Genomic DNA, 27,572 nt, shown 5'->3' with positions numbered 1-27,572 from the left:
TAAAACATTGCTACCTTTACCTCAGTCAATAATACGGACACCTGCATGACATATAGACTGCGATCTACTCGTTTAAGGAATAGCCAAAGTTGCTGTACATGTACAACACCACTAGAAATTAAGATTAGTGCACTCACTTTTCAAGCCTTCGTATTCCTCGTCGCTAACGGGCGAGATTCCTCGTCCATCATACTGATGACTGTACGATGAGGTAAGCGATGACGCGTTAGCCTCGGTTGCAGGATGACTGCTAATTGACATACTTACACCAGTGATCCCCGTCATCAGGGGGCTCTGTGGATGTCTGGTTTGACGGTCTCGAGAGTACAGCCCTACTCTATGGGTCCCCATGGGGGTTGACGAGCGCCGAGTTGCTAGATCATTCTGCAGCAAAGGAGAGAAGCGTGAGTTTCATTCAGATTGGTTGATGCATTAAGTAGTTCCAGTCTTACGTTCGTTTGTTCAGTGTTACCGACCGTCATTCTGTGAACATCATTCTACAAAATACCGTTGACGGCGAATTGGACGAAGAAACCTGCCTCAACTCAAAAGATAACTAACTCTCTGGAGGGCAAGATGTCAGCCAGCCAATACACAAAGTGTCAGATTGGTTCGATTGGTTATTGATTGACTGACTGCCCGACCGCCCGACAGTTTGTTTTTTTGCTTGCTCCTTTACAGTCAGCTGTCACAAGGTCAAGTCCACGCGTTTCTCCCTGTGATCCAATTTAGAATCAACTGCTCAACCTCGTTAAGAGCTTGCTTCATCTCGAAATTACAATTTCCAGTGTGGATTACAATGCGTTAAGTTTTCCCACCGCTGATTATCAAATATTACAAATAACTATTCCGCAATTCTCCTTTAATATGAAAACAACACTTGATAAACTTCACCACGAAATCTCACTTAAAATAGTGAACGCTGAGAGGCTTACTTTCAGTGAAGGCGTTTCAGCTGATGTATATGGTCTTGGCTCTGTAAAATACGGTGATCTGTCTTTCAAAGGTTTCCTGTAAAATAATTACACAAGTGCATATAGAAAGGAAAGGTAAGACAAATCAAATTACTCAACAAACGTGTTATAATAAATTTGTTGATGTGTCGGAAAAATGGGTATATGGCAGAGGGTCAACCCTCTACTAGAAGGGGTTACAACTTCTATAATAAAAGCGAAAAATAATTAAAATTGATATATTTGCAAAATGTAGTTGAAACACTTAAACAATACAATAAATAACACTTAAACAACGATAAAAGTTTATTAAAAATAACCATCACTACAAAGGACACAATAACTTGGCCACCATAACCACGGATGGGGTGTCAGAATGGAGGGAAGTTTTCTTATCGGCAGTATAAAATGAGATGGCAGACAATGGTTTTGGCAGATTGCTCCTTAGAATTGATATTGATAACAACATACTTTCCCAAAAGATGATAATGCAATTAACCAGGTCATGGATAAAAAGCATGAACTCCCCGAGCGAGTGCTACTTCCTTGTTTCCTGTTACAGAAGCATGCACATCTGAATGACGTGTAGTTTTAAAATGTACTTACCTAGAATCGTTCGTTGCCGCACTTGATGCGCTTGAAGACCGGAATGAAACTTGTTTCTGTAAACAAATTCCGAATAAGGAATAAAACATACGTTGTTTTCTTTTGTTGCTTTAATTATCTTTACTAGTATAACAACATACAACATAGTACCGCATTACATTAAAATAAATTACAAAATACAAAAGAAACAGATGGTGCTTGTTACAATCTAATTTACAAACTATTACCAACTAACTTTACAAACTTGTTTTCTTACCGCACTGTTTCTACCTCCATTTGGATGGACTGGTGTCTCTCTGTGTGGAGACCCGTCTATAGGAGGAAGTACGATTCTTCCCCTGGAAAATCAAGAAAGAGAACACGAGCTTAGGCAAAGAAAACGGCTTTCATAATTCTAGGAACGGCTATGCATGTAGTCTTCACCGCATCTCAGAACCAGAAGGTAACGTTCCTTTAGAATTTCAGGACTCGATAAACAGAACTTCAAATCTAGCTCATTGCACTTAATGTAAAATAGTGGTGTAACGATTAATCGAATTCTCGATTAATCACGATTATGACTGTTCGGTTCGATCCACGATTCTTTGATTCCACGTTTCGATTTTGGCTCGATTTTTTCCATACCTTTCTCAGAGTGCCCTCAGTGAGTTGTTATATTGTGAAATCAGAATCTAGAACTCTTTAAAAATATGCGTTTTTAATTGACGAGTAAAGACGTTTGCAGTTCGTGCGCCATTTTGTGTTGCGTGGTAAAAATATTGCCCTTCTAACACCCCTTGAGAATTTCCAAATAAGGCAAACCATGCGCGACACTGTCATTGTATCCTAAAATAGAGGGTTTAGGGTTGTATGTTGCTTACATTGTGTATCATGTTGTAAGAATTAAAAAAGCATTAATATTTTGCATAATCGAAATGAAATAATCGAAATCGAAAGGCAATAATCGAAATTGAATCGAATCGCAAGGAATACGAATCGTTACACCCTAATGTAAAAAGTAACAGCGGCCGACTCCTTCCATGTTCTGGCTTCTCGTATAATGACTTTTTTTTTCTCTCGTGCACTACATGGCAATCAGTTGCTATGCAGCCCACTCGCCTCATTCATCAAACGTTTACTTTTTTTCACTGACCATGCAATAACACCACCCACACAACACATGTGTATAAGCTATAAATACGATTGAATCACTCCGTACTTACAGGTTTGGTGTTGGCGAGTTAGGATGCGCTTGAGGCGGAGACGAAAGTCTCTCCTTCTCGGTAAATCTAGCAAAAGTTAGACATTGTTCGTTTAACACTCAAAGCAGTATTTTGCAAGGTCTTCTCTTCGTATGATGAAGACGTTCAGTAGGCACTAGCTATCACTTATAACTCGTAACTTTTTTGTTTCAAAACAGTTCCTTTGGCTTTCCAATGACATTTTACGACTGCTTAAGAATTATGACTACATTTGCACCTTACGTCAAGTAATAAACCACATGAAAATAATCAAGTCTACTCACAATTTTTTTCCTTGAACGATATCTCTCATAACGTCATCCTATTGGCAGAAAAAAAAAAAAACCTGTTATGTACTCTTGCATAGTTTATAATAGCAACCGATACATGACAAAAGTCATCATGTAATGCAAGAACACAGGATACCATTAGTATAAAATTCAATTATGTTTTAGCTTTCTTATACAGTCTGCGCAAAGAGGTTACTTTATAAATGGCAATGACTGCTAATGAACACTTATAGTCCTGCTGTTAAGAGCCAAAAATAACCAAAATTGTTCATTCTGTGATAAAAGCATGAAACTTCCCAGGATTACTAACCTCTATGAGGTAAAAATTTTCTGATATGGAGCCATCCCAAATTTACACCCACAACAATGCTACGCGCATGTCAAGAAATGGCATATTAAGCCTTTACGTGGGAACGAGGCCGAGTTAAAATGCTTATTTCTAAGCCTTCTCCGGAGTTCTTTACCTAGATTTCTTGCTTTTTAATATAAAAGCAACTTATAAAGTATCTGGGAGTCTAAAAATTTGTCACGCGATTGGTCACGTGACCATCATTTCAATAAACAATAAAATAATACCTAATATTACATTAATACGAATAATAATTTTTATTTCTCTCCTTCTTTCTCGTTTTTCCTCGCAAATAAAATCAAGTAATCATTTTGAACATTACATATAGAGTCATCAGAGATTCAAACTTGGAAACAGTGTCATATTGGGGCTCTGCATTAAATCGAGGCTTAGACAAAGCATGGATCTATGTTGGCTATTGAGGTGATCTGCTTAAGGTCATTCCCCAGTATTGCATTGCGCATCCCTACTCCGCATAATTTCACGCGTGGTTAGCACGCGCGCATTAAAAAATGGCGACTTTTTCTTCGCGGCTGGACCTCGCCATAGAGGTAAATCGTCATTTTCTCGAAAACGAGTACGGTGTCCTATCATTTTTTTCTGTTGTGTTGAATTGAGTAATAAATTTCTCTATGTAAAATAAATATAGGCCAATTCTCAGTGTTGAGCAAGAAACAATCGTCGGAGACGTGATTTTAGCAAGCAATCGTGACTACAATCATGGTGCTATTGTAAGGATTTATATGGTATAAACAAGGTGCTGTTGCTCCTAAACGAACATGGGGACCCCTCATTTTTGTTTCCAAATTTAAGTTCCTACAATATAAACAGTCAATAGGCAAAGTTTGACAAAAATCTCAGTGCCGGTTCTATTTCAGTGGAATGACCTTAAGGTGGCTCCTTATAGTTTTACGATTACACGCGTGCGTAGGACGAAAGCTCAAGTAATCTGCGCGCGCTCAAAGGACGTCAGCATGAGCACAAAAGCAAAACTTACGGGGAATTTCCTTGCGTTTCCTTCGGTGAGGTTTTTTCTTTTTATAAAAAAAATTTGCCTCAGTTGTAACCACATGCAATTCCTGTAAAATATCCTATTTCTGTGCAAAGTATGAAAACATTTCACCGAAGGAGAGTATAAATCTTGAGGAGTTTAGGGCCAAAATGAGGAATATATCTGCCTGTCATTAGATGAGATGTTGCCATGGTAACGGCCTTAATCCAAAAATTGACAACCAAAAAATAAGCCTTACTTTAACAGTACCCATAGTGGTAAATCTCTACAGGGAAAACTTTAAGAGAAATTAACTAAGTTTCCTTTTCTAACTTGCGCTCCATAGGAAGGGTGTTCGTAAATACTCTAAGGAGCCACCTTAAGGACGTTCACACTAATTGTTTCTGCGCATCCTTACTGTGCACGTAAATCCACAAGCCACGTCATGCATGAGAGCGCACGCTAAGTAATAAAATAGGCAATGACAGGACAGATGGCCATTGCTGTACCTTTGCCTGGATTTAACGATCTTAGACGTTCGGTGACCCCTACTTTTCTTTCCAGAAACAGATTTTATTTACCATTATCTCCACATCGTCCGAAACTGAACAAAAAATCAATGGGGGAAGTTAAAAAAATTTCAAGATTTCTGTCCATGGAACATTGGATCCTACCATCTTGCGGCTGCAAGGCGCGTGAAACTATGGTCGCTAAATGCGAACTTGTTCTTCAAGGAACCTCGCCAGATAACTAAATTCACTTAATAGGTCCACGTAAACAATATTTGGCAGAGAACATTTCATTTGAAAGATCCACTTGCAATATTTTTGGGTTTACAGACACTGTGGCCTTATTCGCTAACAAAGCCCAATTTTTTCAGATTTAGGGTGTTCTTTCGGGCATGTTCTCTCCAAAATGAAGTCGGTGACCCCCCATTTTTTTTTTTTTTTTTTACATTTTTGACATAACTAACTCATCATCCTACAGTGGTAAAAGTCCCAGAAAAAAAAAATCAATGTTGTAAAATTTTCGTACGACCATCCTTAAGTCTGGCTTAACGGGATATAAGTAATTTCGGTGTGGATCTCATTTGAAAACTCTTGATTGGTTTAAATCGTATTTGACTAATCGCACACAACGGTGCTTCGTTAATGGCTGTCTCTCTAACTTCACCACTCTTAAATGTGGTGTGCCACAAGGAACCATCCTTGGTCCTCTTTTATTTCTAATTTGTATTAACGATTTGCCCAGCTGTCTATCGTTTAGCGTACCTGTATGCTGATGACACCCACATTGCTTATGGTGGTTCCGATTTGCATCTGATTCAGTCTAGTCTATCTCACGACCTTGAAAAGCTAAGCAAATGGCTTGTGTCTAACAAACTTACCTTGAACGCTACAAAACGGACTTTATGTTGACCGGCTCCAGGGAAAGATTAAGTACTCTATATGATACACTCGAACTCTCCATTGATAATGGTCCGATTGAACAAGTTTCCTCTGTGAAATCACTTGGAGTATATATCAATGAAAATCTAACGTAGCATTCCCACTTGATAAACTGCGTAAAAAGTTCGCTTAGAACTGAAACTGGAGCCATAAAGCGAGTTTAGCCATTTGTGCCTCAATCTACCCTACTCAGCACATCCAACTCACTAGTTCAACCTCACTTTGATTACTGCAGCCTAGTCTGGGGTAATTGTGGCAAAAAATTATCTAATAAGGTACAAAAACCACAAAACTGCGCTGCACGAGTGATAACTTCATCGGCCTATGACGCTGATGTCGATTCCTTGTTTCACAAACTCAGCTGGAAAGACTTGCAATTTCAACCCCAAATTCAGAAAGCTCTAATTAATGGTTTTCAAGTCTTTAAACGGTCTGGTTCCCGAATATCTCACTTCTAAATTTGTAATGCGAAATGAATCAAATTATGCTCTGAGGGACTCGGTTAACTTGTTGTTCCCTTTCTGAGAACTAACTACATGAAAAAGAGTTTTAGTTACAGCACCGCAACCCTTTGCAACAGCTTACCCTGTAACATTAGAGAAACACACGGCATTCACGAAAATCAGGTTTATAAGTAGAATATTGTTGTAAGTTATTACAAAATTAACATATGCTTAAAGCCTAATCTTGACTGTACCTGTTTGTGCAATTGTGGTGGAAATTGCAACTAAAAGAACCTTTTTTCAGCTAGTGCTTTTAAAAGCAGGCATAGGAACGTTATAGCCAATGACAGCTGTTTTTCAAAAGGTTTCCTTCAGACCAAAAAGTTCAGCAAGTGTTTATTGTAACATACCTGATCTATTCCGGCATATTTGAAAGTCTCAAATTCGAAACAGAAGGTGTCTCAATCACAGTAAGCAAGTAACTCAAGAAAATAATTTCAATGAAACCTAATATATAAATTGACTCTGTATCTCAGCGTCGATTTCATGCATAATTCTGATATTACGTTTTTGGCACATCCCAAACATACATTTAAGGTTTGAATTTCCTACCCTAGATAATAGAATCTACATTGCAAATGATAAAATTGACATGTAAAAAATGATAATGATTTCATCAGTGCCTATTGCTTTGCTGGTAATTGAAAACAATGGTCACGTGACTGTCACTTGACATAATTTAAGACTAAGGCACTGGTTAATTTGTTATTGTATTAAAAAAAGCAAGACACAAGGCATAGTAGTCCCACAACGCCAAAATAATCGGCATTTCGCATCAGCCTCGTTTCCATGTAAGGGCCTTGTACGCCATATTTTTGACATGCGCATTCCATGGTTCTGGAAGCAAATTTGGCATGGCTCCATATCAGGAAATATTTGTCTTATAGAGGTTAGTAACCCTGCCAAGTTTGATGCTTTTATCAAAAAACGAACAATTTTGTCCCCTAACAGCTGGACTATTAGAACTGTCTTGTTCACAATCAAACATTTTCCGATTTCATTAATCAGATCGTCGTTTAAAACAGATTGTAGCAGATGTACTCTTACAAATGTGTAAAGATATAAATGAGAATTGATCGACGAGATCAGAAACTGAAGGAGCCGCAAAGAACGTTCGATACATAGAAAAGTACATGCATGCTTTGATTCTAAACAAACATTGCTAAAACTGTAAAGCTTCAACAGTTTGTGCCTACCTGTACACTAGGTGTTTTAGGTTTACCGCTTTCTAAGTGATTGGAGCGTTGTAAACTCGGTAAGTTCCTGAAAAGGCAGGCATTTAAACAAGTTATAGTGGCACTGGAACTGTACAGCCATGTAACGCTGTCTATACAAACACAGCAAATGAACGTGCAAGTTCGTTTCTTCTAACATTGCCAAATGAATCCCACGCGCATACCTGTTTTTCCTGCCTGGTTGGGGTTTCTTGAACATGAATGGGTCTGAAGTGTGCCCACCAATCACTCGTGAAAATTGTGAATGGACTGTACTACTAGAAAGCGGGCGAGGCTGAAGGATAAAAAGAGAAACAAAATACAGGTTTAAAATTTGCTAGAGTCACTCATATCCGTACTGATTGTCGATTTCCTTTGATGTCTCTATAAGAAAGACTCATGGTGTCAGACTCAACGTGGCTTTACCAAATATATGTAATGAATTGACACACAAAAAAAGTATATTAATGGTTGCTTTAAGTTGGTAAAAAACTACGAGAGGAATAATACTTCAATCTTGGCAATAAATCTGTACGTTTATTTTTTCATGTATGTGTGTGATAACTTGATCACAGCTTACATGATGCAAAAAAAGTGTCAACATCAGTTATTGTATATATGTGACTCAAACATGTATAAAAAAAGTTACGCCAACACAAACCTGAGGAAAGGGTGTCTCTGAGTCTCTACTATCAAGTGCACTACAAGAAAAAATACAGAAGATTTTAATACAAAATATCAGATCAGAGATACAAGCAATGATTGATTTCATGTTACAGGTGCACAGATGACTTGTGATATTGGTCTATACTCTTTACTTACATGTTTACTCTATGTACAGTAAGTTGACATTATAACTATTCAACATGTGTGCCTTGATAACAATTAAACAATACAGTGCACAAGGTAGTTGTCTTAAATTGTACATGCTAACTGCAATTAATGCAATTATACTTACTGAGAGGTAGATGCAGTTGGGGGTCTTGGGTTTAAACGAGCTGTTTGGACTTTCATCGCACTTTGTAAACTATTTGGATCCACGCGAGGGTAACTAGGAAATGGCTTCAGTCTTGTCTGCAGAAAAAGAAAACGTTGCTTATCATGTCTACTAATTATTGGTTTAATTCTACTAGTGTACTTATGCAAATCCTGTAATCAGCCATTAGAGTGCAGTAGCTGGAAGTTGACTCGAAAATAGCGCTGTTTTCTCTTTTCTTGGGCGTTTTGGAGTAAGATTTAGAAATGTTACTGGATAATTCAATTCCCGACAAGGCTAAAAGAAGAAAATTGGCCATTAACAATTAATAAAGGGACTTCAGAACGTCAATTTATTTTACTAGACTGATAACGGAAAGTACACAGGTACATGTTTCAAATAAACATTCAGCCCCTCAATTACAAAATGTGAAACATTCAATTCTACAATACATGTAGAGGAATAATAGGAAAATACCATTCGAAGGAAATTAAGCTGGAGCTCTAATACAACAATCAAATAAACAATCGCGAACAATAAACAATCACGAACAAACGAACAATAAACAATCACGAACAAACAAACAATAAACAATCGCGAGCAAACAAACAATTGCTCTCTCTGTTTCTATTCATGAGGTGATACCCAAATTGGGCTTTGGCATCTCATCAGCTGTCTCCTCATAGAAAACTCAAGCTCATAAACTAATTGGTATTATTACTACACTGTATTAGTAGCCACATAGCTGTGTTCTTTTCAAAATCCGTGAATTTAATTGGTTCTCTCAACGTGTTCTATTTGCTGAGACAACGATTGTGTGTGTGCTGCTCTTGAAACTAAAAATGATTCTTAATTTTAGGCTTAAATATGCACAAAACTGTACGTTTTGTGCTATAATCCTTTAGAATTTTTTTTTTTTATGAGTGACAGTTAACAAGGCTAGGCTTCGCTTCACTCATAGAAAACTTGATCTCACAGTGTCATTGTTAGTTAGATGCTGCTGCGTATTTACTGTATGCCACTAACATAAACTTTTTATTCAATGGGCAATTTACTCAAAATTACCTGAGATGAAAAAATATTTCTAGACAGGACACTTTGGGAAAATGGTCGGAAAGGAGTCTCAATAGCTCTGTCAGATGACACCACCACATCTGCAAGGAACTGGGGCTTGTCTAAAATAAACAATGTTCTCTGTCAAATACACAATAAGTGAAAAATACACTAACAAAACAGGGGTTTCATTAAGGCTGGGTACAGGGCAAATTGACCAGCAGTGAGGACGATTTTGCCTGCCTGGTTTGAACATCTAGAGGAAAGTTTTCCTTGTAAAGAAGTTCAGTTCAAAAAGTTTTGCCTGCCTGTGAAAACCAGTCACCCTCCTGCTGGAAATGTTAATGAAACCTCTGACAAAATTCAGCTTACTCTGGCCAACATCGTGTCTTTTATCTTTTTTTTACAAACTGTAATTGGTACATTTTACATGTACAATATATAGCTTTCTGCAGGAAAACAGTATACGGCTATTTTGACTTCTACACAAACAGACATCAACATGTACATTCTAACATGTATTTGTCATTTCCTTGCCCAGTGCTTGTCCCCCATGGATGCAAGCTGACAGTGATTAACATTATTATTACAGTACCATGCTTTACAGACTTTTTTCAGTGTTTGCCTTTCTCTGTTTTTTCCACACATTATTCTCCTTCAGATATTCTTGTTACACTTTCTAAGCTACTTGTGTGGTTTCTCTGTACTTGTCTTTTTTTCCTGCATTTTCAAATATTATCTTGAACTTTTTTTTCTGTCTTTGTAGTTGTAAATGCAAAACTCAAAACAAAATTCTGCTAGTAAATTAAGCAGTCACATTCTTTATGACATGATATCTGGAATTACATTTACACTCTCAGAGTCAAGATAGCTACAAAAGGTACAATGCATAACAATTTTAATTATCTGAAATATGCACGCAGTATATCATGTGTTATAAAATATTAACATCAGGATAGAATTTTTACCACTGACATTTTTTGACCAGTTGAAATGAAAATGTACCTCTTAATAATTTCTGTGAGTAACGACTTAACAAGTCTCTTAGCCATAACACCACCTGAAACAATAAAAGCCATTTTAATAGTTTAAACAAAATTTAATTCATGGTTAAATATTAAGAACATTTGAATAAAACGCCTAACATGGTATAAAATGTTTACCGTTTTTAAATTAATACACTGAAGTGATTTAGCAAGAAGAATCTTGTTTTCACTATACATGCAAACTTCTGATCAATAAATTGCACCTTGAATATGCTATGTTTACATTCATTTATTTATTTTTATAAAGGTGTGATTACAAATTTCTATGTTTCAGTTACAGTACTTAGTGAATAATGAGAAAAGAGAATTACAGCCAAAAAAGTTAAGAAAACAAATTCCACTTAACACTGCCATGTAGAGGAATGTTTTACTGGAAAATACACCCCTTGAGAAATCAATAGGAAACTCCATCCAGGACCCGAGTGGCATATATTCTATGTATCCTCAATAGTGATGATAATGGTGATGTCATTTCCCACTTCTTAATGGTTGTTTATGCAAACAATCAATTTGTCTATATAACAATAAGAACATTAAACGGTAGCTTGAAGATATGAATTGTATTTTCTTGCATTTAAAACAATATTTCACCGCTCAAAATAAAATTCATACATATCTTTGGCTGGAAGTGTAATATCCTTGAAGTAATATATATACTGTAAGGAATTTAAAACAAAAAGATACAAAAGGAGAAACATGTACAAGTGATTTTCATGTGCACCGCAGGATATAAAAATAAGTGTCATACAGTACCGCTCAAAAGTAAGTTACCACCGTCTCGCGAGACGCGTCTCGTTTCTCGCGAGACTCGTCTCGAGAGAAACGAGATGAGTCTCGAGAGAAACGAGACGAGTCTCGTTTCTCGCGAGTGCACTGGAAGTACCAATGCTACGCATTCGTCGGTATTCGAAACCTGTTTTGTTAATAAGACGTCTGTATCGTATCGTATCGATTAGCGCGGTAGACACGATTTTCATTCTCATCAGCAATGCGTGTGCACCATGTGTTTATTATAAATTCTCAAGCGTCCAGTATTGTTTCATATACATCGGCCAAACCTTTTTTTATTCCAGCCAGACTTGCTTAACGTTTAGTTTTTGTAAATACATGCACGATAAAAGTTGAAGGTATGTGAATCGTCGGCAAGTTAGTCACTCGTGTTTACAAATATGTTTTACAGTTGTATTAATTCTCTTGTTTGTATAGATATTTAAAAAAAAGTTTGTTCGCAACCCTAAACGTGATTCATACAGATGATAATCAAAATGTAGTGTTCATGAAACAACATGTGGAGTTTTGTCACCCGACCTACGTGTTGGAAGTTAAAGCAGCGATCGCGATCACTAAGTCAACACAGCAGCGCCGCCTATGTTTTTCCAACTATCGCTCCCAACTGATTTGTCGGGAAACTTGACGAACTTTTTATCCAAAGATTGCGAACATACGAAACGACGCTAAGTGTTCCGTCGAATAATTTAATATTCAAACTTGCGAACACACGCTTTGCACATACATGTAAGCCTCGAACTTTTTATTCAAAAGTTGCGAGCACGCCACGCTTTGATCATACTTCACTTCACTTTACATTCGAATAACTAATTTATTCAAACTTGTGAACGCTCGCTTTGCACATGAAATCCGACTTGACTAACTTTTTATTCATACTTGTGTACGCTTGAGAACACACGCTTTGTAAACATAAGGAATCTCGACTACCTTTTGAACACACACTTTAATCACTGAGCCTCGACCAACTTTTTATCCATATTTATGTTCACACGCTTTTTGCCACATCAAACCTCTAACATTTTATTCAAACTTGTGAACACATGCGACACCACACTTTGATCATGAAACTTCAACTAGCATTTTATTCAAACTTGTGAACATGCGACACCACGCTTTGATCATGAAACCTCGCTTACCATTTTATTCAAACTTGTGAACATGCTAAACCACGCTTTGAACATGAAACCTCGATTGCCATTTTATTCATACTCGTGAACATGTTAAACCACGCTTTGATCATGAAACCTCGACTAACTTTTTGTTCATACTCGTAAAAATGCTAAACCACATTTTGATCATGAAACCTCGACTAACTTTTTATTCATACTCGTAAACATGCTAAACCACGCTTGGGCTCTTAATTAATTCATATGTTTGAGTGCGCTAAAATCCGCTTTCTTAGATTGAACCCTAACGGCCAGTTTGTGCGAAACAGTCCAGTTTGTGAAAAAATGAATTCATCAGTCTTAAAATCGGAGATTCTCACGTGTTCAAGTTCATATAAGAAAGATTGAGAGATAACAACATAGTTTCGTGGATTTGAGCGCGCTCAAGTACAGTATTGCCGTTCGAAGAGAAAAGTTTCCGTTGTCATGAATGTAATTTAGAAAAGATCACGACTCTTAGGCCCAGTTCAGACGTCGTGCTTCTGCCGTGTCGAACTAAATTCAGGAATTAAGTTCGACAAAAGCACGCGGCAAAAGCACGGCGTCTGAAGCAAACTTTTGAATTAAGTTCGGCAAGCAATTAAGTTCGACAAGCTCTGCCGTGCTACACGACTCTGGCACGGCAGCGATTCAAACGTCGTGCTTCTGTCGCGCCAAACTAAATTCATAAATTATGTCAATGTGTTTTGGCGAGATTTCGTTCCCTCGGGGAGTTAGGAGGAGAATTGTTACGAGGCTTCAGTAAACCCTGGATTTGATTCGACTCTGGCACGACGTCTGAATCAGAGTTGATTTCCTGCCGTGCTACAGTCGAACCAAATTGCAATTTAGTTCGGCACGGCAGAAGCACGACGTCTCAACTGGGCCTTAGACTAGCTGGCCAATGTTAATAATAGTTATGTGCAAATGTGGCAATAAAAGTGCGTTTCAGTGTTCAGAAGTCGGATCAGGTATCTTATGGCAAGCCTAGACCGCTGTATCGACCGATATATAAAATGTTTATTCACATACCGCTCGAGATCTTCGTTGTCGAGCAACAAAAATTCTATCTGTTAAAGAGAGTGTATTGTGCCATTGGAAAAAAAACGATTTATATCAAACAGAACCGGCGATGTTTTTGCCGCGACGCTCGCAAAACAAACTTCATTTGCGTATTAAATCGACTGCCGCTAGACAGAACTTTCCCTTGCAAAAACATTGAGTTACTGTAAACGTCGCATCACATAAACATTATTAGAAACTCCTGTCTTCAAAGATGTAGTATTTTGCCGTTTGAATAAACGATTTATGCCAAATAGAACTGGAAATATACTTTTAGTGTTTGCCTTGACGTTTCGGAGAACAATAAAAGTTCGTTATGTTGTCGACTTGTCGACGCGTGCCGCTAGACAAAACTCGCGCTGGCAGAAAAATTTAAAACTACATGTAATGTAAACGGCGCATCTCAGAAACTTTGATAAAAACTCCTGTCTTCAAAGATATCGTATTTCAGCGTTTGAATGAACGATTTATGCCAAATAGAACCGGAGATATCATTTTTTCAACAATTTCCGTGACGCTTTCATGACTCTCATTCACAATTGACTCGCTGGCGAATGGCGAAAGCCGGAACGTTTTTCTCCTACTGTACGCAAAATTAAATGTTTATTTGAGTTAGCGGTTATTGCAGAGCGAGCAAATGTAGGTAACTGAATCATTCAGGGTGAGCAAGATTCGCAAAATCAACTCTTTGCCCCCGTGATCGCACGAATTGAAACGCATGTAACTCTACTTGTAGTTACGTTCGATGTTCGATATTACCTTTATTCGATATGAATCGAGCAAATGATCGATGCATATTTTATGTTGGACGGTCCCATCGATTTGACAACGAACTGCAGAGCGGCAATCGTTACCCGTAACCGGTTTCTTACGCGTAATATACGCCATACTAAACGCTTCAGTGATTCTCGAGAGAAACGAGACGCAGCTCGCGAGAAACGAGAAACGTCTCGAGAGAAACGAGACTCGTCTCGCGAGAAACGAGACGAGAGGTGGTAACTTACTTTTGAGCGGTACTGTACATGTACATGTACATACCTCTCCCCAGGCCTGGTCAAACAACTGACTGACCACAGCATCTTTTGCACACGCATTTGGTGTCACAGGAGGGTAGCCTCGTCTCTGCTGGCGACGATACTTTACATCTTTGCTGGGCTCTGTCCCCTCTTCCTCCCTACAAAACAATGTGAGATACATTAGCTCATCCAGTCTGCGTGCAGTTTCCTTCTTTTGGTCTTCACACACTGTCAGTACTATTTCAGACTAGTTCTCTAAGTTAGACAGACAATAAAAACCTTAGAAAACCAACTATACTGGGTGAAAAAGCTCTAAGAGAACTAACAACATTTGATTCCATTTAGATACAAAAGAAGAGTTCAAACAAACTGTCTAGATAGTTCTAGATACAAAAGAAGAGTTCAAATCAAAACCTACACAGCAGGTTGATCATAACCAAAATACTCCACCACTTCTCCATCTTCTTCCAGGACCTCCTCTTCAAACTCTGTATAGTAGTCATTCATTTCATCTACCCCCAAAATAATAACAAACTCTGTCAGTAATTTATTACATAACTTTTAATCAACTTACACTACAGGATGAAGGTGGACAGAGGCCACTGAAAATTCAGTAAAGAAAAATCATAGAACGATCGGATTACAAAAAAAATTAAAAGAACTTACACATGTACATGTAAATGGTAGCAATCTGTACATGTACTGTATGTATTTGTGAATTAATGCACAATATTTTATACACTGCATGGTAAAGGTAAAAAGGTAAAGTCTGCATGCAGCCAAGTGGCCCATCAGGCTGGAGGTTATCCCGGTTCTGTAGCATGAAGCAACTAGGAGTATTTCTACTCCCCCCTGGATGGGATGTTAGTCCATTGCAGGGTTACCCCCAGTATTAAGTTCGCCGGTACCCATTTATACACCTGGGTGGAGAGAGGCACTGTGAGAGTAAAGTGTCTTGCCCAAGAACACAACACCATGTCCACGGCCAGGGCTCGAACCCAGACCGCTCGATCCAGAGACGAGCGCACTAACCATGAGGCCACCGCGCCTCCCATACACTGCATGGTACCTTTGCAAATGCACTGTCAAAGTTCACAAAAGTTCATGAACTTTTATCTATTGAATTTAATACATTTCCCACCCACACAAATTAAAAAAAAAAAAAAACAGCAAATACATGTACATGCACATGTATTATATAGTACTTTTATTGTTCTCACAAATGGGTATGTCCAAATCATATTTTTCTCAAAAGTGAAATTGTGGAAAACTGTGTGTAGTTGCTCCAAGGGCTTTTTCCTGTATGTATCATTCAGGTCTAAGCAGCCAACAAGACTGTAAGTTGCCAATTTATAAGTACGTCACTGAAATATGCTAATGATAATGTATCTGAACTTGGAGTACTTGGATGCCAAAAATATGCATATATTTATAAGCTGTAAATAAAAGCAGCATGAACTGCTGAACAACTCTCACCATTCATGTATGATTCTGGAGGCTCCAACAAAGGATCAACATGAAATCCTTCAATGAACAAACTACAAAAATATTTGCAATTAAAAGATTGACAAAATATGATAAAATACATGTACATGCATGTCAGTAACATTTGAACTAACATATATTGATAAACATAATATACATCATATGCCACTGTATCAAGAATCCTTAGATCAGTGCCTCCCCTCCTCCTTGAATGCTGCAATGCTCATGAATGCAAAATTAATTTGAAATACCGGTACATTCCCCTCCACAGCTTTTTTCTAGGCAAGCACTGAGACAACAGGTGTTGAGAATAACATAAGTTAGAAGCTTTATGTGTATGCTGTTGCTTTCACAAAAGCAGTATGTTATATCACGAAGCTAAAATTAAAAATTTGGGAAAAAAAGTAATTAAAAGTGTGTTTCACACTAAACTTCTTTTGCGTTCTGTTCAATCCTTGCTCTATAGCTACATATATGTACATTGACACTAGCTCACATACCCTTGTGAATCAAAAGCCCCAAATTCCTCAACATCCTCAAGCACAGAAGTCTGTGGCCTCTGACTGAATATCCTTGTGTCACCAGCAGGAAATGGTATTAGCTGAGTACCATCATCCTTAGAATTAAGTAGTTGATAACCACAGATTCTACAAAGCAAGAGATTACAAGAGTTTACAAGATGGAAAAACAACAGCTGGTATACTTGTACATCTGTGAACTGAGGGAAAGTATAAAATAATAATTCAAGCCTGATCTGTCATTATGCACATGTACACTGAGGTTTGTCGGCTTGCAATCCTCTTGTTTGTTTGTTTGTTTGTTTGTTTGTTTGTTTTTTGCACTTGAGAAAGATGACGTTATAACAAAGTAATGCAAGTGATAACAAAGTGATGTCTTACATGCACTAGCTGTTCTGGCCTATGATTGGTTACAACATTTGAAATTGACCTTGCAGTACTGAATTCAGTTGGTACCTGGTAATCATTTTTAAACAATAGAAAGAAAATCTATACTTTGTATTGGGCTCCAGTGCCATGCAACTCTGCCCAATGCAGAATACATTTTAAAGAAACACAGAATCATGTGGACACTTACCGCAAATGTGGAAATCGTTGAAACCACTCTTCACACTCAGACAACAGTTGAGGGCTACCTGATGGACAAATCAAGACAGAAAAATCATTACTTGATGTGTGTACACTGTCTCATGGACTGCAGTAATGTAAATATCTCTTTCTTGGAATGAAAGAAGCAGAAAATTATGACTCTCTATTTGATAGGTATTAATACCTGTACAAATTATGTACATGCTCATGCAAAGTATGTTAAAATGTTAATCAAAACTATAACAAAATTCTCGAACGTGATTGGCTATCAGCAGCCCGATTTGAGCATTAACTGGACAGTGTACGCGTCGTGCTTGTAATTGGACAGTACGCGTCATTTTGCGTGCGCTGTTGCGGTGCAATTTGTTGAGTAAACTGCTGTGTTTTTCTTCATTCATAACGACATTTAATCGTTCAGCGATCAATCAATAGTTTGTTCATTTCTTGAATTTTGTCACAGTTTTGATTAATTGGTAACAGGACATCGTGTCGTCCAATTCAGTCTGTAATCATACTCGTGATTAACAAATTGGACTCCTGCTTCACGGTTGTCCGATTTTGTTAATCACTGGTATGATTACAGACCGAATTGGACTCCACTCAGTCACCTGTCCTAATTAATTAATTAATCACTGACAACAACAGAAGGCTCTGAATGAAACTTTCATAGAAAAGGATGCATTGCAGGTTGGACAGTCACTACATAACTACACAAATGTAGGTTTGGTTTGCAATAATTAATAAAAGGCTGTTTTTCCCTCAGTTTGTTTCAGTATTTAATTAAAATCTAATTCATGATTATCATTATCAACATCTAATAAGTACAGTGTACATTTATTAATCAATAAACAAGTACAGTTGCATGAACACTGCAGAGTATCTGCAGCAACTGAAAGATTGTACCAGAAACATTTAAGTGTGTCTAGAATCTGTTTTTTATTTTTTTAAATGTTTCAGATACCTTGAAATACTAAACAATAATTGAATGAGGTTTTTGTGATATCCAGAATAATCAAGGTCACCGTAGGGGTTATCAACTGGAGCCGAAGTCTGAGGCTGATAACCCTTACCGAGACCTTGATTATTCTGGACATCACAAAAACCAAATCTAGTAATTTTTTTTATTACACATTGAACGAAAAAAAAAAAATGGAAGTCATGTTTTTGCTTCTTTGCTGACGGCAAGCACAAAGCGTGCAAACTTGACATGATTATCCTTAGAAATCATGCATCGCATCATACATGACATGATTACCAGTGACCTTGAGTGTCCTTGACATGGTTATTGTATAATCTGCAGCTAGATGACGTCACAGGTGCCAATTTCAAAAATTCACTGTATGCTTCTGGCCAATCAGAAATGAGATAGTGAGTTCAATGTATGATAATTAATATTACATGTATATATCACTACCATAATCCTTGTCTTTAATTACCATGAATGCAAATTACAACTGTCACCAACCATTGAAATGTTCTCCTTCAAAGAGCATTCCATCAATCTCATCAAACATGCGTTTCACTGTTGCTGAGGCCTGCCTATCAAACTCCTAGAGCCATAAGAGAAACAATAGTTGTCAGTAAAAATGAACAACTTTGCACTGTAATTGGAAAGAACCTACATGTACAGTATAAATTAAGATTTTTTTCAGAAAGAAAACAAGTACTTTTCTCCGTTAAGTGCTCCAACAATAAACTAAAAGCCACCTTCAAAACTTTGGACAACCACGCAGTAGCACTACTGCTTGGATGATACGGATCAAAAATAAAAAAGGACAAAAATTTTGGTGAACCAGGCTGCACTGCCATGCATTAACTGTCACCTTGATATTCACAACCATTACAAAACTTTGTGGGTGAAGTGTATCAACAACTGGCAGGGTTACCTGTACCATCAAGGGCCCATCATGCATATTTAGCCATTACAGGTGTTACGGGTGTTTACAACTGTTAATGACAACCCTGCCAGCCATCAACTTTCAGCAAAGGAATTTGCTTATTTTGGCAAATTCACAGTAATATCTACATGTCAATGACGTAGAGAGTATAAAAAATGTACTTCGAAAGGAATGAAGAATACCACAAGGTGACCATACATGTACAGTACTAACCATCAGAATTAAAAAAATATAATTATGTTTTTAAAATGATAGTGTTTTGTACTAACATCTTCATTCCCCCAGGAGTACACACTGCTACGTCCAGTGAGGTTTCCAGTGTTTGTAGACCATGTGTTTGATTCACAGAAGCTATTTACTATGCTGGGGGTGTGATCAGTTGTGGGTGATGACCGTCCACTTGTATCAGGCATGAAGCTAGTGAAGTTACCATTCCGGACTGTCTCAATATAGGACAGGGGCAATGATTCCTCTGGCCTCTCCGGGAGAGGGTGGAGAGCATCCACACTATTGTGAGCAATTCCACGACTAAAGATAAAGCAAATAATCTTCTTACACAGTATTTCAATAAATGAAGACTTGCTGTTATGAGTCCAGTCCAGCACTTGAAACTACAGACTGGCTATTACAGCCTACATGGGTGTATGGGTGTATCACAAACAACAGCCCTGTCCAATCTCTGGCATGTACATGTAACAGGCAGGATAAGAGAAGGAAAAGAATGGGTGGCAAAATTGTCACCCATTGCCTGCTGACAGGTTGACACAAGTAAACAAAACTGAAATCTACATTACACAATTAATTCTAAAGTGACGCTCTTCTCTAGCGTCAAAGTTGAAACCAAAACTAAACCTAAAACCACAATATACATGTACATGTTACAAGTAACCATTGTTCTCCTTTAACATGTCTTCTGACATTTCTGTACTTAACAACACTTTAAGCCTAAACATTTGTTCAGCTGCTTCTTAATTCACCAAATAGTTTGCCCATTACTATTTTCAGCTAAATCACCCGATGGAGTCCGTTGATTCAAATCAAACTGACTTTTAAAGGCACCATATACCTTCAGAGGTGTCTTGCGTCCAAGGGATATAACACGTCAGGTTTAAACTGTAGATACCTAAACCCCTATATCAAATTAAACCTTGTAGAGTTTGCTATCACATTATCCAAAGAATTTCTGAATACAATGAATTGTCAAATTTTTCACAACCTCTAACAACAAATGTCTGAATCACCTTTTGAAAGCTATAAGTCCAAGGGAATTTGTTCATTTGCCCTCAAATCTGGAAAGCAGCTAGTTTAACATATAAACAACAAAAGCATGTCTGCAAATTTTTTATTTCGAAATATTTTTTCACAAATGTTGTAACTTTTTACTGCAATTGAATATGGCAAAACACAGACATGGTTTTTTAGCACCTTCAAGGGCCCAGAAACTGAGAAACAAATTACATGTAAACTAACAAAAAAAAACAAAATTCACTTTGAATAGCTGTTTTCAAAATGTGATTCAGACATGTACATTTAGACGTCATGAAAAATTCAACAATTAATTTTATTTCAAAATTCTTGGTTAGTTTGATAGGTGTGTTTTAAAAACACTAAATGGGGAAATAACAAAATTTCATTTAAACAATATGGGATACACTTAACCCATACAATTATTGAGAGCTAGCCACCTTCACATCAGTGATATTTAGGCTAACCAGAGCGCTATTTACCGAGGCTAACCATAGTGCAACTTCATCATTTCACCAATGCGTGTTTTAAATGCACCCCGGTTTGATAGCCAGCTCTATAAGCTTTAATTTCTTACAGGGGTTTATCTACAGTTTAAAGCTGAGGTGCTACATCGCTTGGATGCAAGGCGCCTCTGAATGCATATGTTAACTTTAACTGAACCCACAGTGTAATCAAACTCAACAGATTGGGCAAAGTATCAACATGCATATCACAAAACTAAGATTTCATTCCAGAACTAAATTGCTAGCTTCAATTCTAAAGTTTGCTATCCAGCTTTCAAAAGATGATTTGATGGTGCCAAACTATGAAATTAAAATGTTGTATTACTGGGATTATTTACCTTTCTTTTCCAAGATAAATATTTTGTCATGTATTACCGAAAAATTAATCATTTAATTTGCTGCATTACTGAAAGATGTAAGCTACATGTAGTATTAATGTAGCTCTGCATCTCTCGACAGTGAAGCAAATGACATGTAAGTTAATGTAAGGTTATGTAGTATACACTGTACAATGTACATGTAGTTGAAGCGAATCTCCTCATAAAGAGGCGAGTGTCTGATTTCATATTTAACCCACACATTTTCTACGTTGTTTGATTTGCAATTGCAAAACTTTCCTGAAACATTTAGTAACCTCTATGTCGTGAAATAATATGACGAGTCTCAACAAATCAATTCGTGACTGGAGAATACAGATTTCCTGAGATTTCATATCCAAACGACGTTCAATTCGATGACAAGCAACTTGTCGTACACTCACAAGTTATGCGTTTTAAAAATACTCAAACAGAAACAAAGAAAACTCACATTTCAAGAGGATAGGCCCTATTAGTCATCTCTGCATTGTATGTGAGATGCAAAATTCCACTCCGTGTGGAGTTGAAGAACACAGTACGTCCATGACAACAAAATTTGCAACGAAACCACCTCTCCCATCCTCACCAAATCCGTTCCTTCATTGTTATTTTCACCAGAATCTATTCCTACGTAGGCGCTAATTGCTTTATGCCTCAAGTCAATGGATTAGATAACGATTAACGGTAAAAAACCTTGACTCAATTCCCGATATTGACTCACGACACAAGTTCCCAAAACAACAAAATTTAGATGAAGTACAATTCTCCCAGCGGGCTGTGCGCGCGAGAGGATAACTAGAGGCTGCTAAGCAGGCGGTCCCGGTCCGCTCTCTTCCGGCTCTAGTCCCGGGTAATTTACTCCATTCAGTGGCTAAATTATACATACAAACATCACATGAAGAATCTTGGTGTCATTTATTTAAAACTTCTGTTTCGTTCTGCAGAAATAAAACTCGAGGGATATGCATCAAGTGGTAACATAGTTTTCTAGTACTGATCCTGAGTCGCTTAAGTAATCATCCAAATATAGGGCGGCAAGATGTCAGTTGTAATAGATTGGTACACTGCTCACCGCGTTTTACATCTATTTCGATCTCTTCATGTCGTTTCACAGGTCGATTGAATGTAGTTTGATATAGTCAAATATTGCAATTTCAATTAAACGCGACCTCACGAAAATTACAAAAATTAATGACCAGCAAGACAAATCAGGCTTTCACAGTCACAAAAATCAGTTCCCGCAAAATATAAAAATTGCTGATCAGCAAAATTAAACTCCTACAAAAATTTCGTACCACAAGGTACGTTAAACGCTTACTGGAACATTTTCTTCCCAAGAGACTTAGCTAGAGTGTTATTTTATATTTCATGTGATGTCAGACCTTGCACATAGCTAATTATGAAATAATAAATGCTACTGTTGTATTGTGAGGGAGTTCAGTTCTTTACTATAGTTGCTTTATACCGGCAAGCTCTTTTTGCGAGATAAATTTCATTGGAAAGCCTTGGTGTAAAAGAGAAGTGTACACAAAGGCTAGAACACATCATTTTAATAAGAGCAACTTAACACACGTTCGCTCGCTGTTTTCCCTCTCACACACACTCACATGATTCCCGGATGTACATGCACTTGTCGGTACGAAAACTGTCCTAATACACTACAAGAAGTAAGATGTAACAAGGGAGCACACAGGCTATGCAACTGTTTCACTCGATGCATTTTAAATTGCATTATATGTCGTGATATATACATTTTGTTTTCCGGCAGTTAAACGAGCAGTCATTTCATCTGGGAAGTTTACTGAACCTTTCGATTAGGTACAACGGTTCACGTGCGCTGCCTGTGGACGAACAGGAACCAGGAGAACTCGGTGGCGTCCCTAGACGCTTCCAATATTTATCAGTTAACAGCTAAAAAACTCTACTGATACAAGAAAAGGTACGCAATTTCTCTCAAAACTCGTTGATATTGCTTCTTGCTTCAATGATCGTGTAGTGTGCCTTGTGTGCGTTTCTAAGGAGTGATTGCTGAATTGAAATGAGAATGCCTCCCACCCCCTCTCTCCCCCCCCCCCCCCCATCGGGTGGGGACTGAATAAGTCCGGATGCTCGCCAGAAAATTTGAATTAAACCCCTACCAGAGATCAATCTGGGTGCTGCTTGAACTTTATTTGAACCCTAAAGTTACTACTTAAAACGAAATAGGCTTGACTACCAACCGCTATTCAAGAAAGGAGCCCGAGCAAGTAGACCGGATTCGAGAGACTGGCGGAAATCGAGCCTAAAATAGGAAACAAGTCAAACAAGAGCGCTTTTCATTATTATTTCCTCGAACGCACCCTAAAAGATACTTTGCCACTAAAAATACTGTCGTTTCGTCAACAACACTCTAAGTGAGACCAGAATCCTTGATTTATACCCCTGAACACTGACGACAAGCATCTCCGACCTTTTCAAATGGGAGTTCCCCCCCCCCCCCCTCCCGGGGAGGTAATGCGTTTGCTCCTGTGTTGTTCGATCTGTCGCGGAATGAATCGAGGAGAATTTCAAACATAAAATCACTGAAAATATTCACATCACGATGGCTTACTCTACATGAAGGTGAAAGAGATTTTTTTTCCCTTGTTTAGCGAAATTTCATGAATACGCGGCGGACGCTAAAACGCGAGCCGGCTGATCTAAAGACAAACCTGACATGAAATCTTGAAATTTCGGATCTTCAGTCTGCTATGAAGTCAGATTATACATCCATAAAGGCGACACCGCTACTGATAAGCAAATAATACTATTGAATTGAAATCCAGGACTGAAAATGCGCGGGAAAGAAGCTATCTGTAAGGCGCAGTAGTAACTTTGAAGAGCTTTTATTTCGGTGCAGAGCTAGATCAAAGTGTAACCGACACTCCATGAAGTAGGAAAAATTATCTACGTTATCAGTGGTGTATCATAACATAGATGATCAAGCCGTATTTTCTAAAAGGTAACTTCAATATTTTGTTCCTTACGGCAAAATCCAACCAGCTTTTAATCCTCAAGGACCTCGGTAATTTGACGACGTGCTCAGTGATCTGAATAACTACAGTCAGGTCAGTTCCTTATGTATGTCTACTGGCTTTTCTTTTTTATCTCGCAGCGAAGGTTGGCATACTTTGTGTCGCACCTCTTGATCTCTATGTAAAGGACGGACTCTCTCGAGAAGCTAGACTTCACAATCGGTAAAGTGAACATTACGAGGATTTTTGCGATGCAGTACACATGTTACTGCTATTAATCGAGTTCCGTTCTAGTTTGAGTCAGATCAAGACAAAATGTTATTGCACTACACCGAACTTCTCTTGAAGGTAGTGCATGTACGTAACTTGCTCATGCCGCTTACTTCAGCTCAAATTAAAAATGACACCCGCAACTTTGTCTCAAAAACTTGTCAAACTAAGTGTTGCTAGAGACCATAAAAGAAAACCGTATACAAACCAGCGTAACCATAGAGATTCAGTGTTGCCGTTAACTTGCTACTCGACCCTGTTATAGCAACCATTGCTATAAAACTTGTTTGAATGTCCTTAATTATTTATAACAGGCAAGAAAGCTCTTTTTCAAAATTAACGTATTGTGAAAAGTTCGAATTCTAAAGGTTAAAACCATCGGACGAACGGAAGAAAACGAAACATAAAGGATTATCTTTTCGAATTATATAAATGATATCTCAAGAGTAAAATCGCATTCGCATCTCCATGTAACATTATATAAAATATCAGACTTCGTGGAAAATTCATGTTTGAAATTCAAATTTCCAACTGTGTTCTCTAATTAACGCTGTGCACGGTGGGTACTTACAAGATATTTTGGGTAATTCTCTCATATAATTGGTGGACAAGGCAATCTCAAATAATCACTCTGAAGCTTTTTATGTTCCCTTACGTGAAAATCTACTATCTTTTCGGCTTTTCAGAGATTATGTTATCGCGAGCTATGTAAGGAATAAGAAATACTCAGTACTCATACTGACTAGGTCATTTTTTGAATATTTAAGTCTGATAAATTCAAACTTTTGCCAACTTGTGGCAAGATTGTTTTTCTTCAATTTACTAGAAGCGGATCGAAGCTGAAAACGCAGTTAAAGGAAATTTTTGCTCCTACTGGCACAACAGTTGGTTTCCTTATTTCAACAACAAATATTCCTAATGACGTCTGCTGCAAAAAAAAAAAAAATAATAATAATAATAAAATATTTCAAAGCCATTAATGGGGAAGTTAAATACTAATATATGCGTCATACTGAAAAGAATTTAATTGCGAAACAACCGAGTTTCGCAAGGCGAAAGCAAGTCCATAAATGTGGTATCGTAAAGCTTAGTTTATAGATATCCCTTACCGACTATAATTTCCTTTGAATTTAATTTGACTTTACGCCAGTAGCTGAAAAGGCATATGCCAACGTTATCTCACTCCATCAACACATTATCCTTTGAAAGGAGTTAACAACATATACGGACGTCATCACCCGTGAAATGGAAATCAAATTCAACTTCCCTTCTTCTTAGCGTTAATCATTGTAAACTCTCGATCACAACGAAGCCCGAACTGACGCTTCAATTTACAAATGAAAACTCGTTTTGCGAAATGAGGGACAACCACTACACAAAGCATACATGGCAACCTGAAAAATAAACAGCAGAGGACAGAACATGCGAGAAAACAAATACAGCTATCCTAACTTATACAATGAGAGCAAGAACAATAACGAAAAGTAGCGCGAGTTTTGTTTTTGTTCTCTTTGTGCTCAGCTGTTAGTGCATATCCAAAATCATGGGCTCTTACAAATCAGTCCCTGTCATAAATCACGTGAAATTATTTCTCATACAAGGAAATGTCATGTTCTAAAATTCAAGGTGTCACGATAAAATAATACCCAGTACAGCGCCTAATGATTGAGCGCTTGTCGGTTTTGGTGTATAGTTCCTGATTATGGATTCATATTCTTTGGATCATCACAACGATATTGCCTTCATTGTACATGTAAAAAAAACCTGATAGTATAGGTCATTGAGGAAAATGTTCGAACTATAACTGAATTCGGTTAAATTGTTTCGCTTTGCGGTTCGATAGTTCCTCAGAGAGACGCTCTCGAATGCTCGCCACCGGAACTTTCGTACTGATCGAGAGCGCTATTTCCTTTGAACACAATATTACAAATTTCAAGTACGGTTCTCTAGTCAGCCCAGGAGAGTCACCTGTCCGCCGAGAGAGTCGCAATTTCCCAGGGTCGCTCTCTCAAAACACTCCTCGATATTTCAAATCGTACACAACGCCAGCCCGATGGATTTAAAATACAGGAAATAAAGTTTATCTACAATACCTACCCCCTCAAGATAAACGAAAGTTCCTTAGGTTCTCCTCGTCTCCTTGAGCGTATATCCGCCGGGATGTACATCAAATCTCCCAAGAGAGTCATGAGAGTTGAAATCCATTCGGTGAGTTTTAAATCCTGACTGAAATTTTCTCGCTGACGTTGTTTTGACTAGCCGTACTATCGCTTGGTTGTGTTTCCTAGCGCCACACATCACACAAGCCGTGCGACGCGTATATTTCGAGAGTCTTTATAAAATGCACATTTTCAATTGTCCTTCCCGCCACGGGGCCAAAACATATGGTCGCATCCGGGAGACAAAGCGTGCAATGAACTTTCCCGGATGTCACGTCAGTGAAGTAAAGAAAAGGCTTTTAAAAAGGAAGAGCCCTATATATAGATATCCGTTTTCTGCGCTAATTAACGAGCCGTAGCTATTTTGTTGCTCAGAGCGGGAAAGCACGCGATGCAAACACACTTTGCTTACGTATTTCTTCAGGGCATTTCGTCATGTGATAAGATTTTGTTTCGAACGCACTGCGCTCTGAATATGCTAAAGCGAGATAGAGGACAAAAGCTTGTTCAAGAACGGGAAGCACCTTTGCTTCAGAGAAATAACTATATGAGTCATGGAAGCATGACAAATTTCTCCGTAGCTAGCGGCTGTTATTAAATTGCGACATCCTCTAGCACAGGAAAATACTTGACTCGCTGGCGTCATGAATATTTTTACTTAACATGTGTCACGGAGAAATGTCATTAACAAATATTCATCTGCATCTTTAACTTTATTCTGACTTCAAACATAAGTTTAAACCTTCATATTTCTTTTCCCCTGGCTTCCTGGTTTGAATTTAAGTAATTCGAAACCCAATGCAGTGGCTTTCTGTTATTCTATTAAACAATGCTCCCCTGTTATCCTTGATCTATAACGCATTCTGTACTTCTCAAAACAAAGAATATGCACT

The 27,572-nt window shown here is 37.9% G+C and overlaps 1 protein-coding gene and 1 long non-coding RNA gene across 4 annotated transcripts in view; one reads left to right on the top strand and one right to left on the bottom strand.

The window, feature by feature from the left end:
- The window catches only part of LOC110043711 (protein FAM149B1-like), a 31,020-nt gene extending 3,835 nt beyond the window's left edge, over positions 1-27,185 (bottom strand). The window contains exons 1-20 of one of the 3 annotated variants that reach the window (XM_089297375.1): positions 26,618-27,185; positions 19,420-19,678; positions 18,718-18,802; positions 17,242-17,299; positions 16,647-16,793; positions 16,138-16,199; positions 15,080-15,173; positions 14,684-14,819; positions 10,609-10,663; positions 9,616-9,725; positions 8,533-8,648; positions 8,236-8,275; positions 7,760-7,869; positions 7,557-7,623; positions 3,064-3,101; positions 2,762-2,827; positions 1,816-1,897; positions 1,560-1,615; positions 936-1,011; positions 138-384 (exon numbers count right to left, since the gene is read on the bottom strand). In XM_089297375.1, the coding sequence (XP_089153501.1) occupies positions 138-384; positions 936-1,011; positions 1,560-1,615; positions 1,816-1,897; positions 2,762-2,827; positions 3,064-3,101; positions 7,557-7,623; positions 7,760-7,869; positions 8,236-8,275; positions 8,533-8,648; positions 9,616-9,725; positions 10,609-10,663; positions 14,684-14,819; positions 15,080-15,173; positions 16,138-16,199; positions 16,647-16,793; positions 17,242-17,299; positions 18,718-18,802; positions 19,420-19,678; positions 26,618-26,709 (1,996 nt within the window). In that variant the 5' untranslated portion in view covers positions 26,710-27,185. Of the gene's footprint in view, positions 1-137; positions 385-935; positions 1,012-1,559; positions 1,616-1,815; positions 1,898-2,761; positions 2,828-3,063; positions 3,102-7,556; positions 7,624-7,759; positions 7,870-8,235; positions 8,276-8,532; positions 8,649-9,615; positions 9,726-10,608; positions 10,664-14,683; positions 14,820-15,079; positions 15,174-16,137; positions 16,200-16,646; positions 16,794-17,241; positions 17,300-18,717; positions 18,803-19,419; positions 19,679-21,708; positions 22,041-25,629; positions 25,906-26,617 lie in introns of those variants that run through there. The other 2 variants (XM_020749201.2, XM_089297377.1) reach the window with 2 other exon arrangements.
- On the top strand, positions 23,753-24,736 carry LOC149118530 (uncharacterized). Its single transcript, XR_016209603.1, has 2 exons — positions 23,753-23,858; positions 24,391-24,736. It is a non-coding gene; the product is annotated as an uncharacterized LOC149118530 (long non-coding RNA).
- Positions 27,186-27,572: the final 387 nt, after the last annotated feature.

The sequence above is a fragment of the Orbicella faveolata genome, unplaced genomic scaffold (genome assembly GCF_042242905.1).
Source record: "Orbicella faveolata isolate gen_17 unplaced genomic scaffold, um_ofav_v1 contig_1, whole genome shotgun sequence".
Classification (NCBI taxonomy): Eukaryota; Metazoa; Cnidaria; class Anthozoa; order Scleractinia; family Merulinidae; genus Orbicella; species Orbicella faveolata.
The sequence above is the reverse complement of the archived record's forward strand: the minus strand, read 5'-3'. Positions and strand labels throughout refer to the sequence as shown.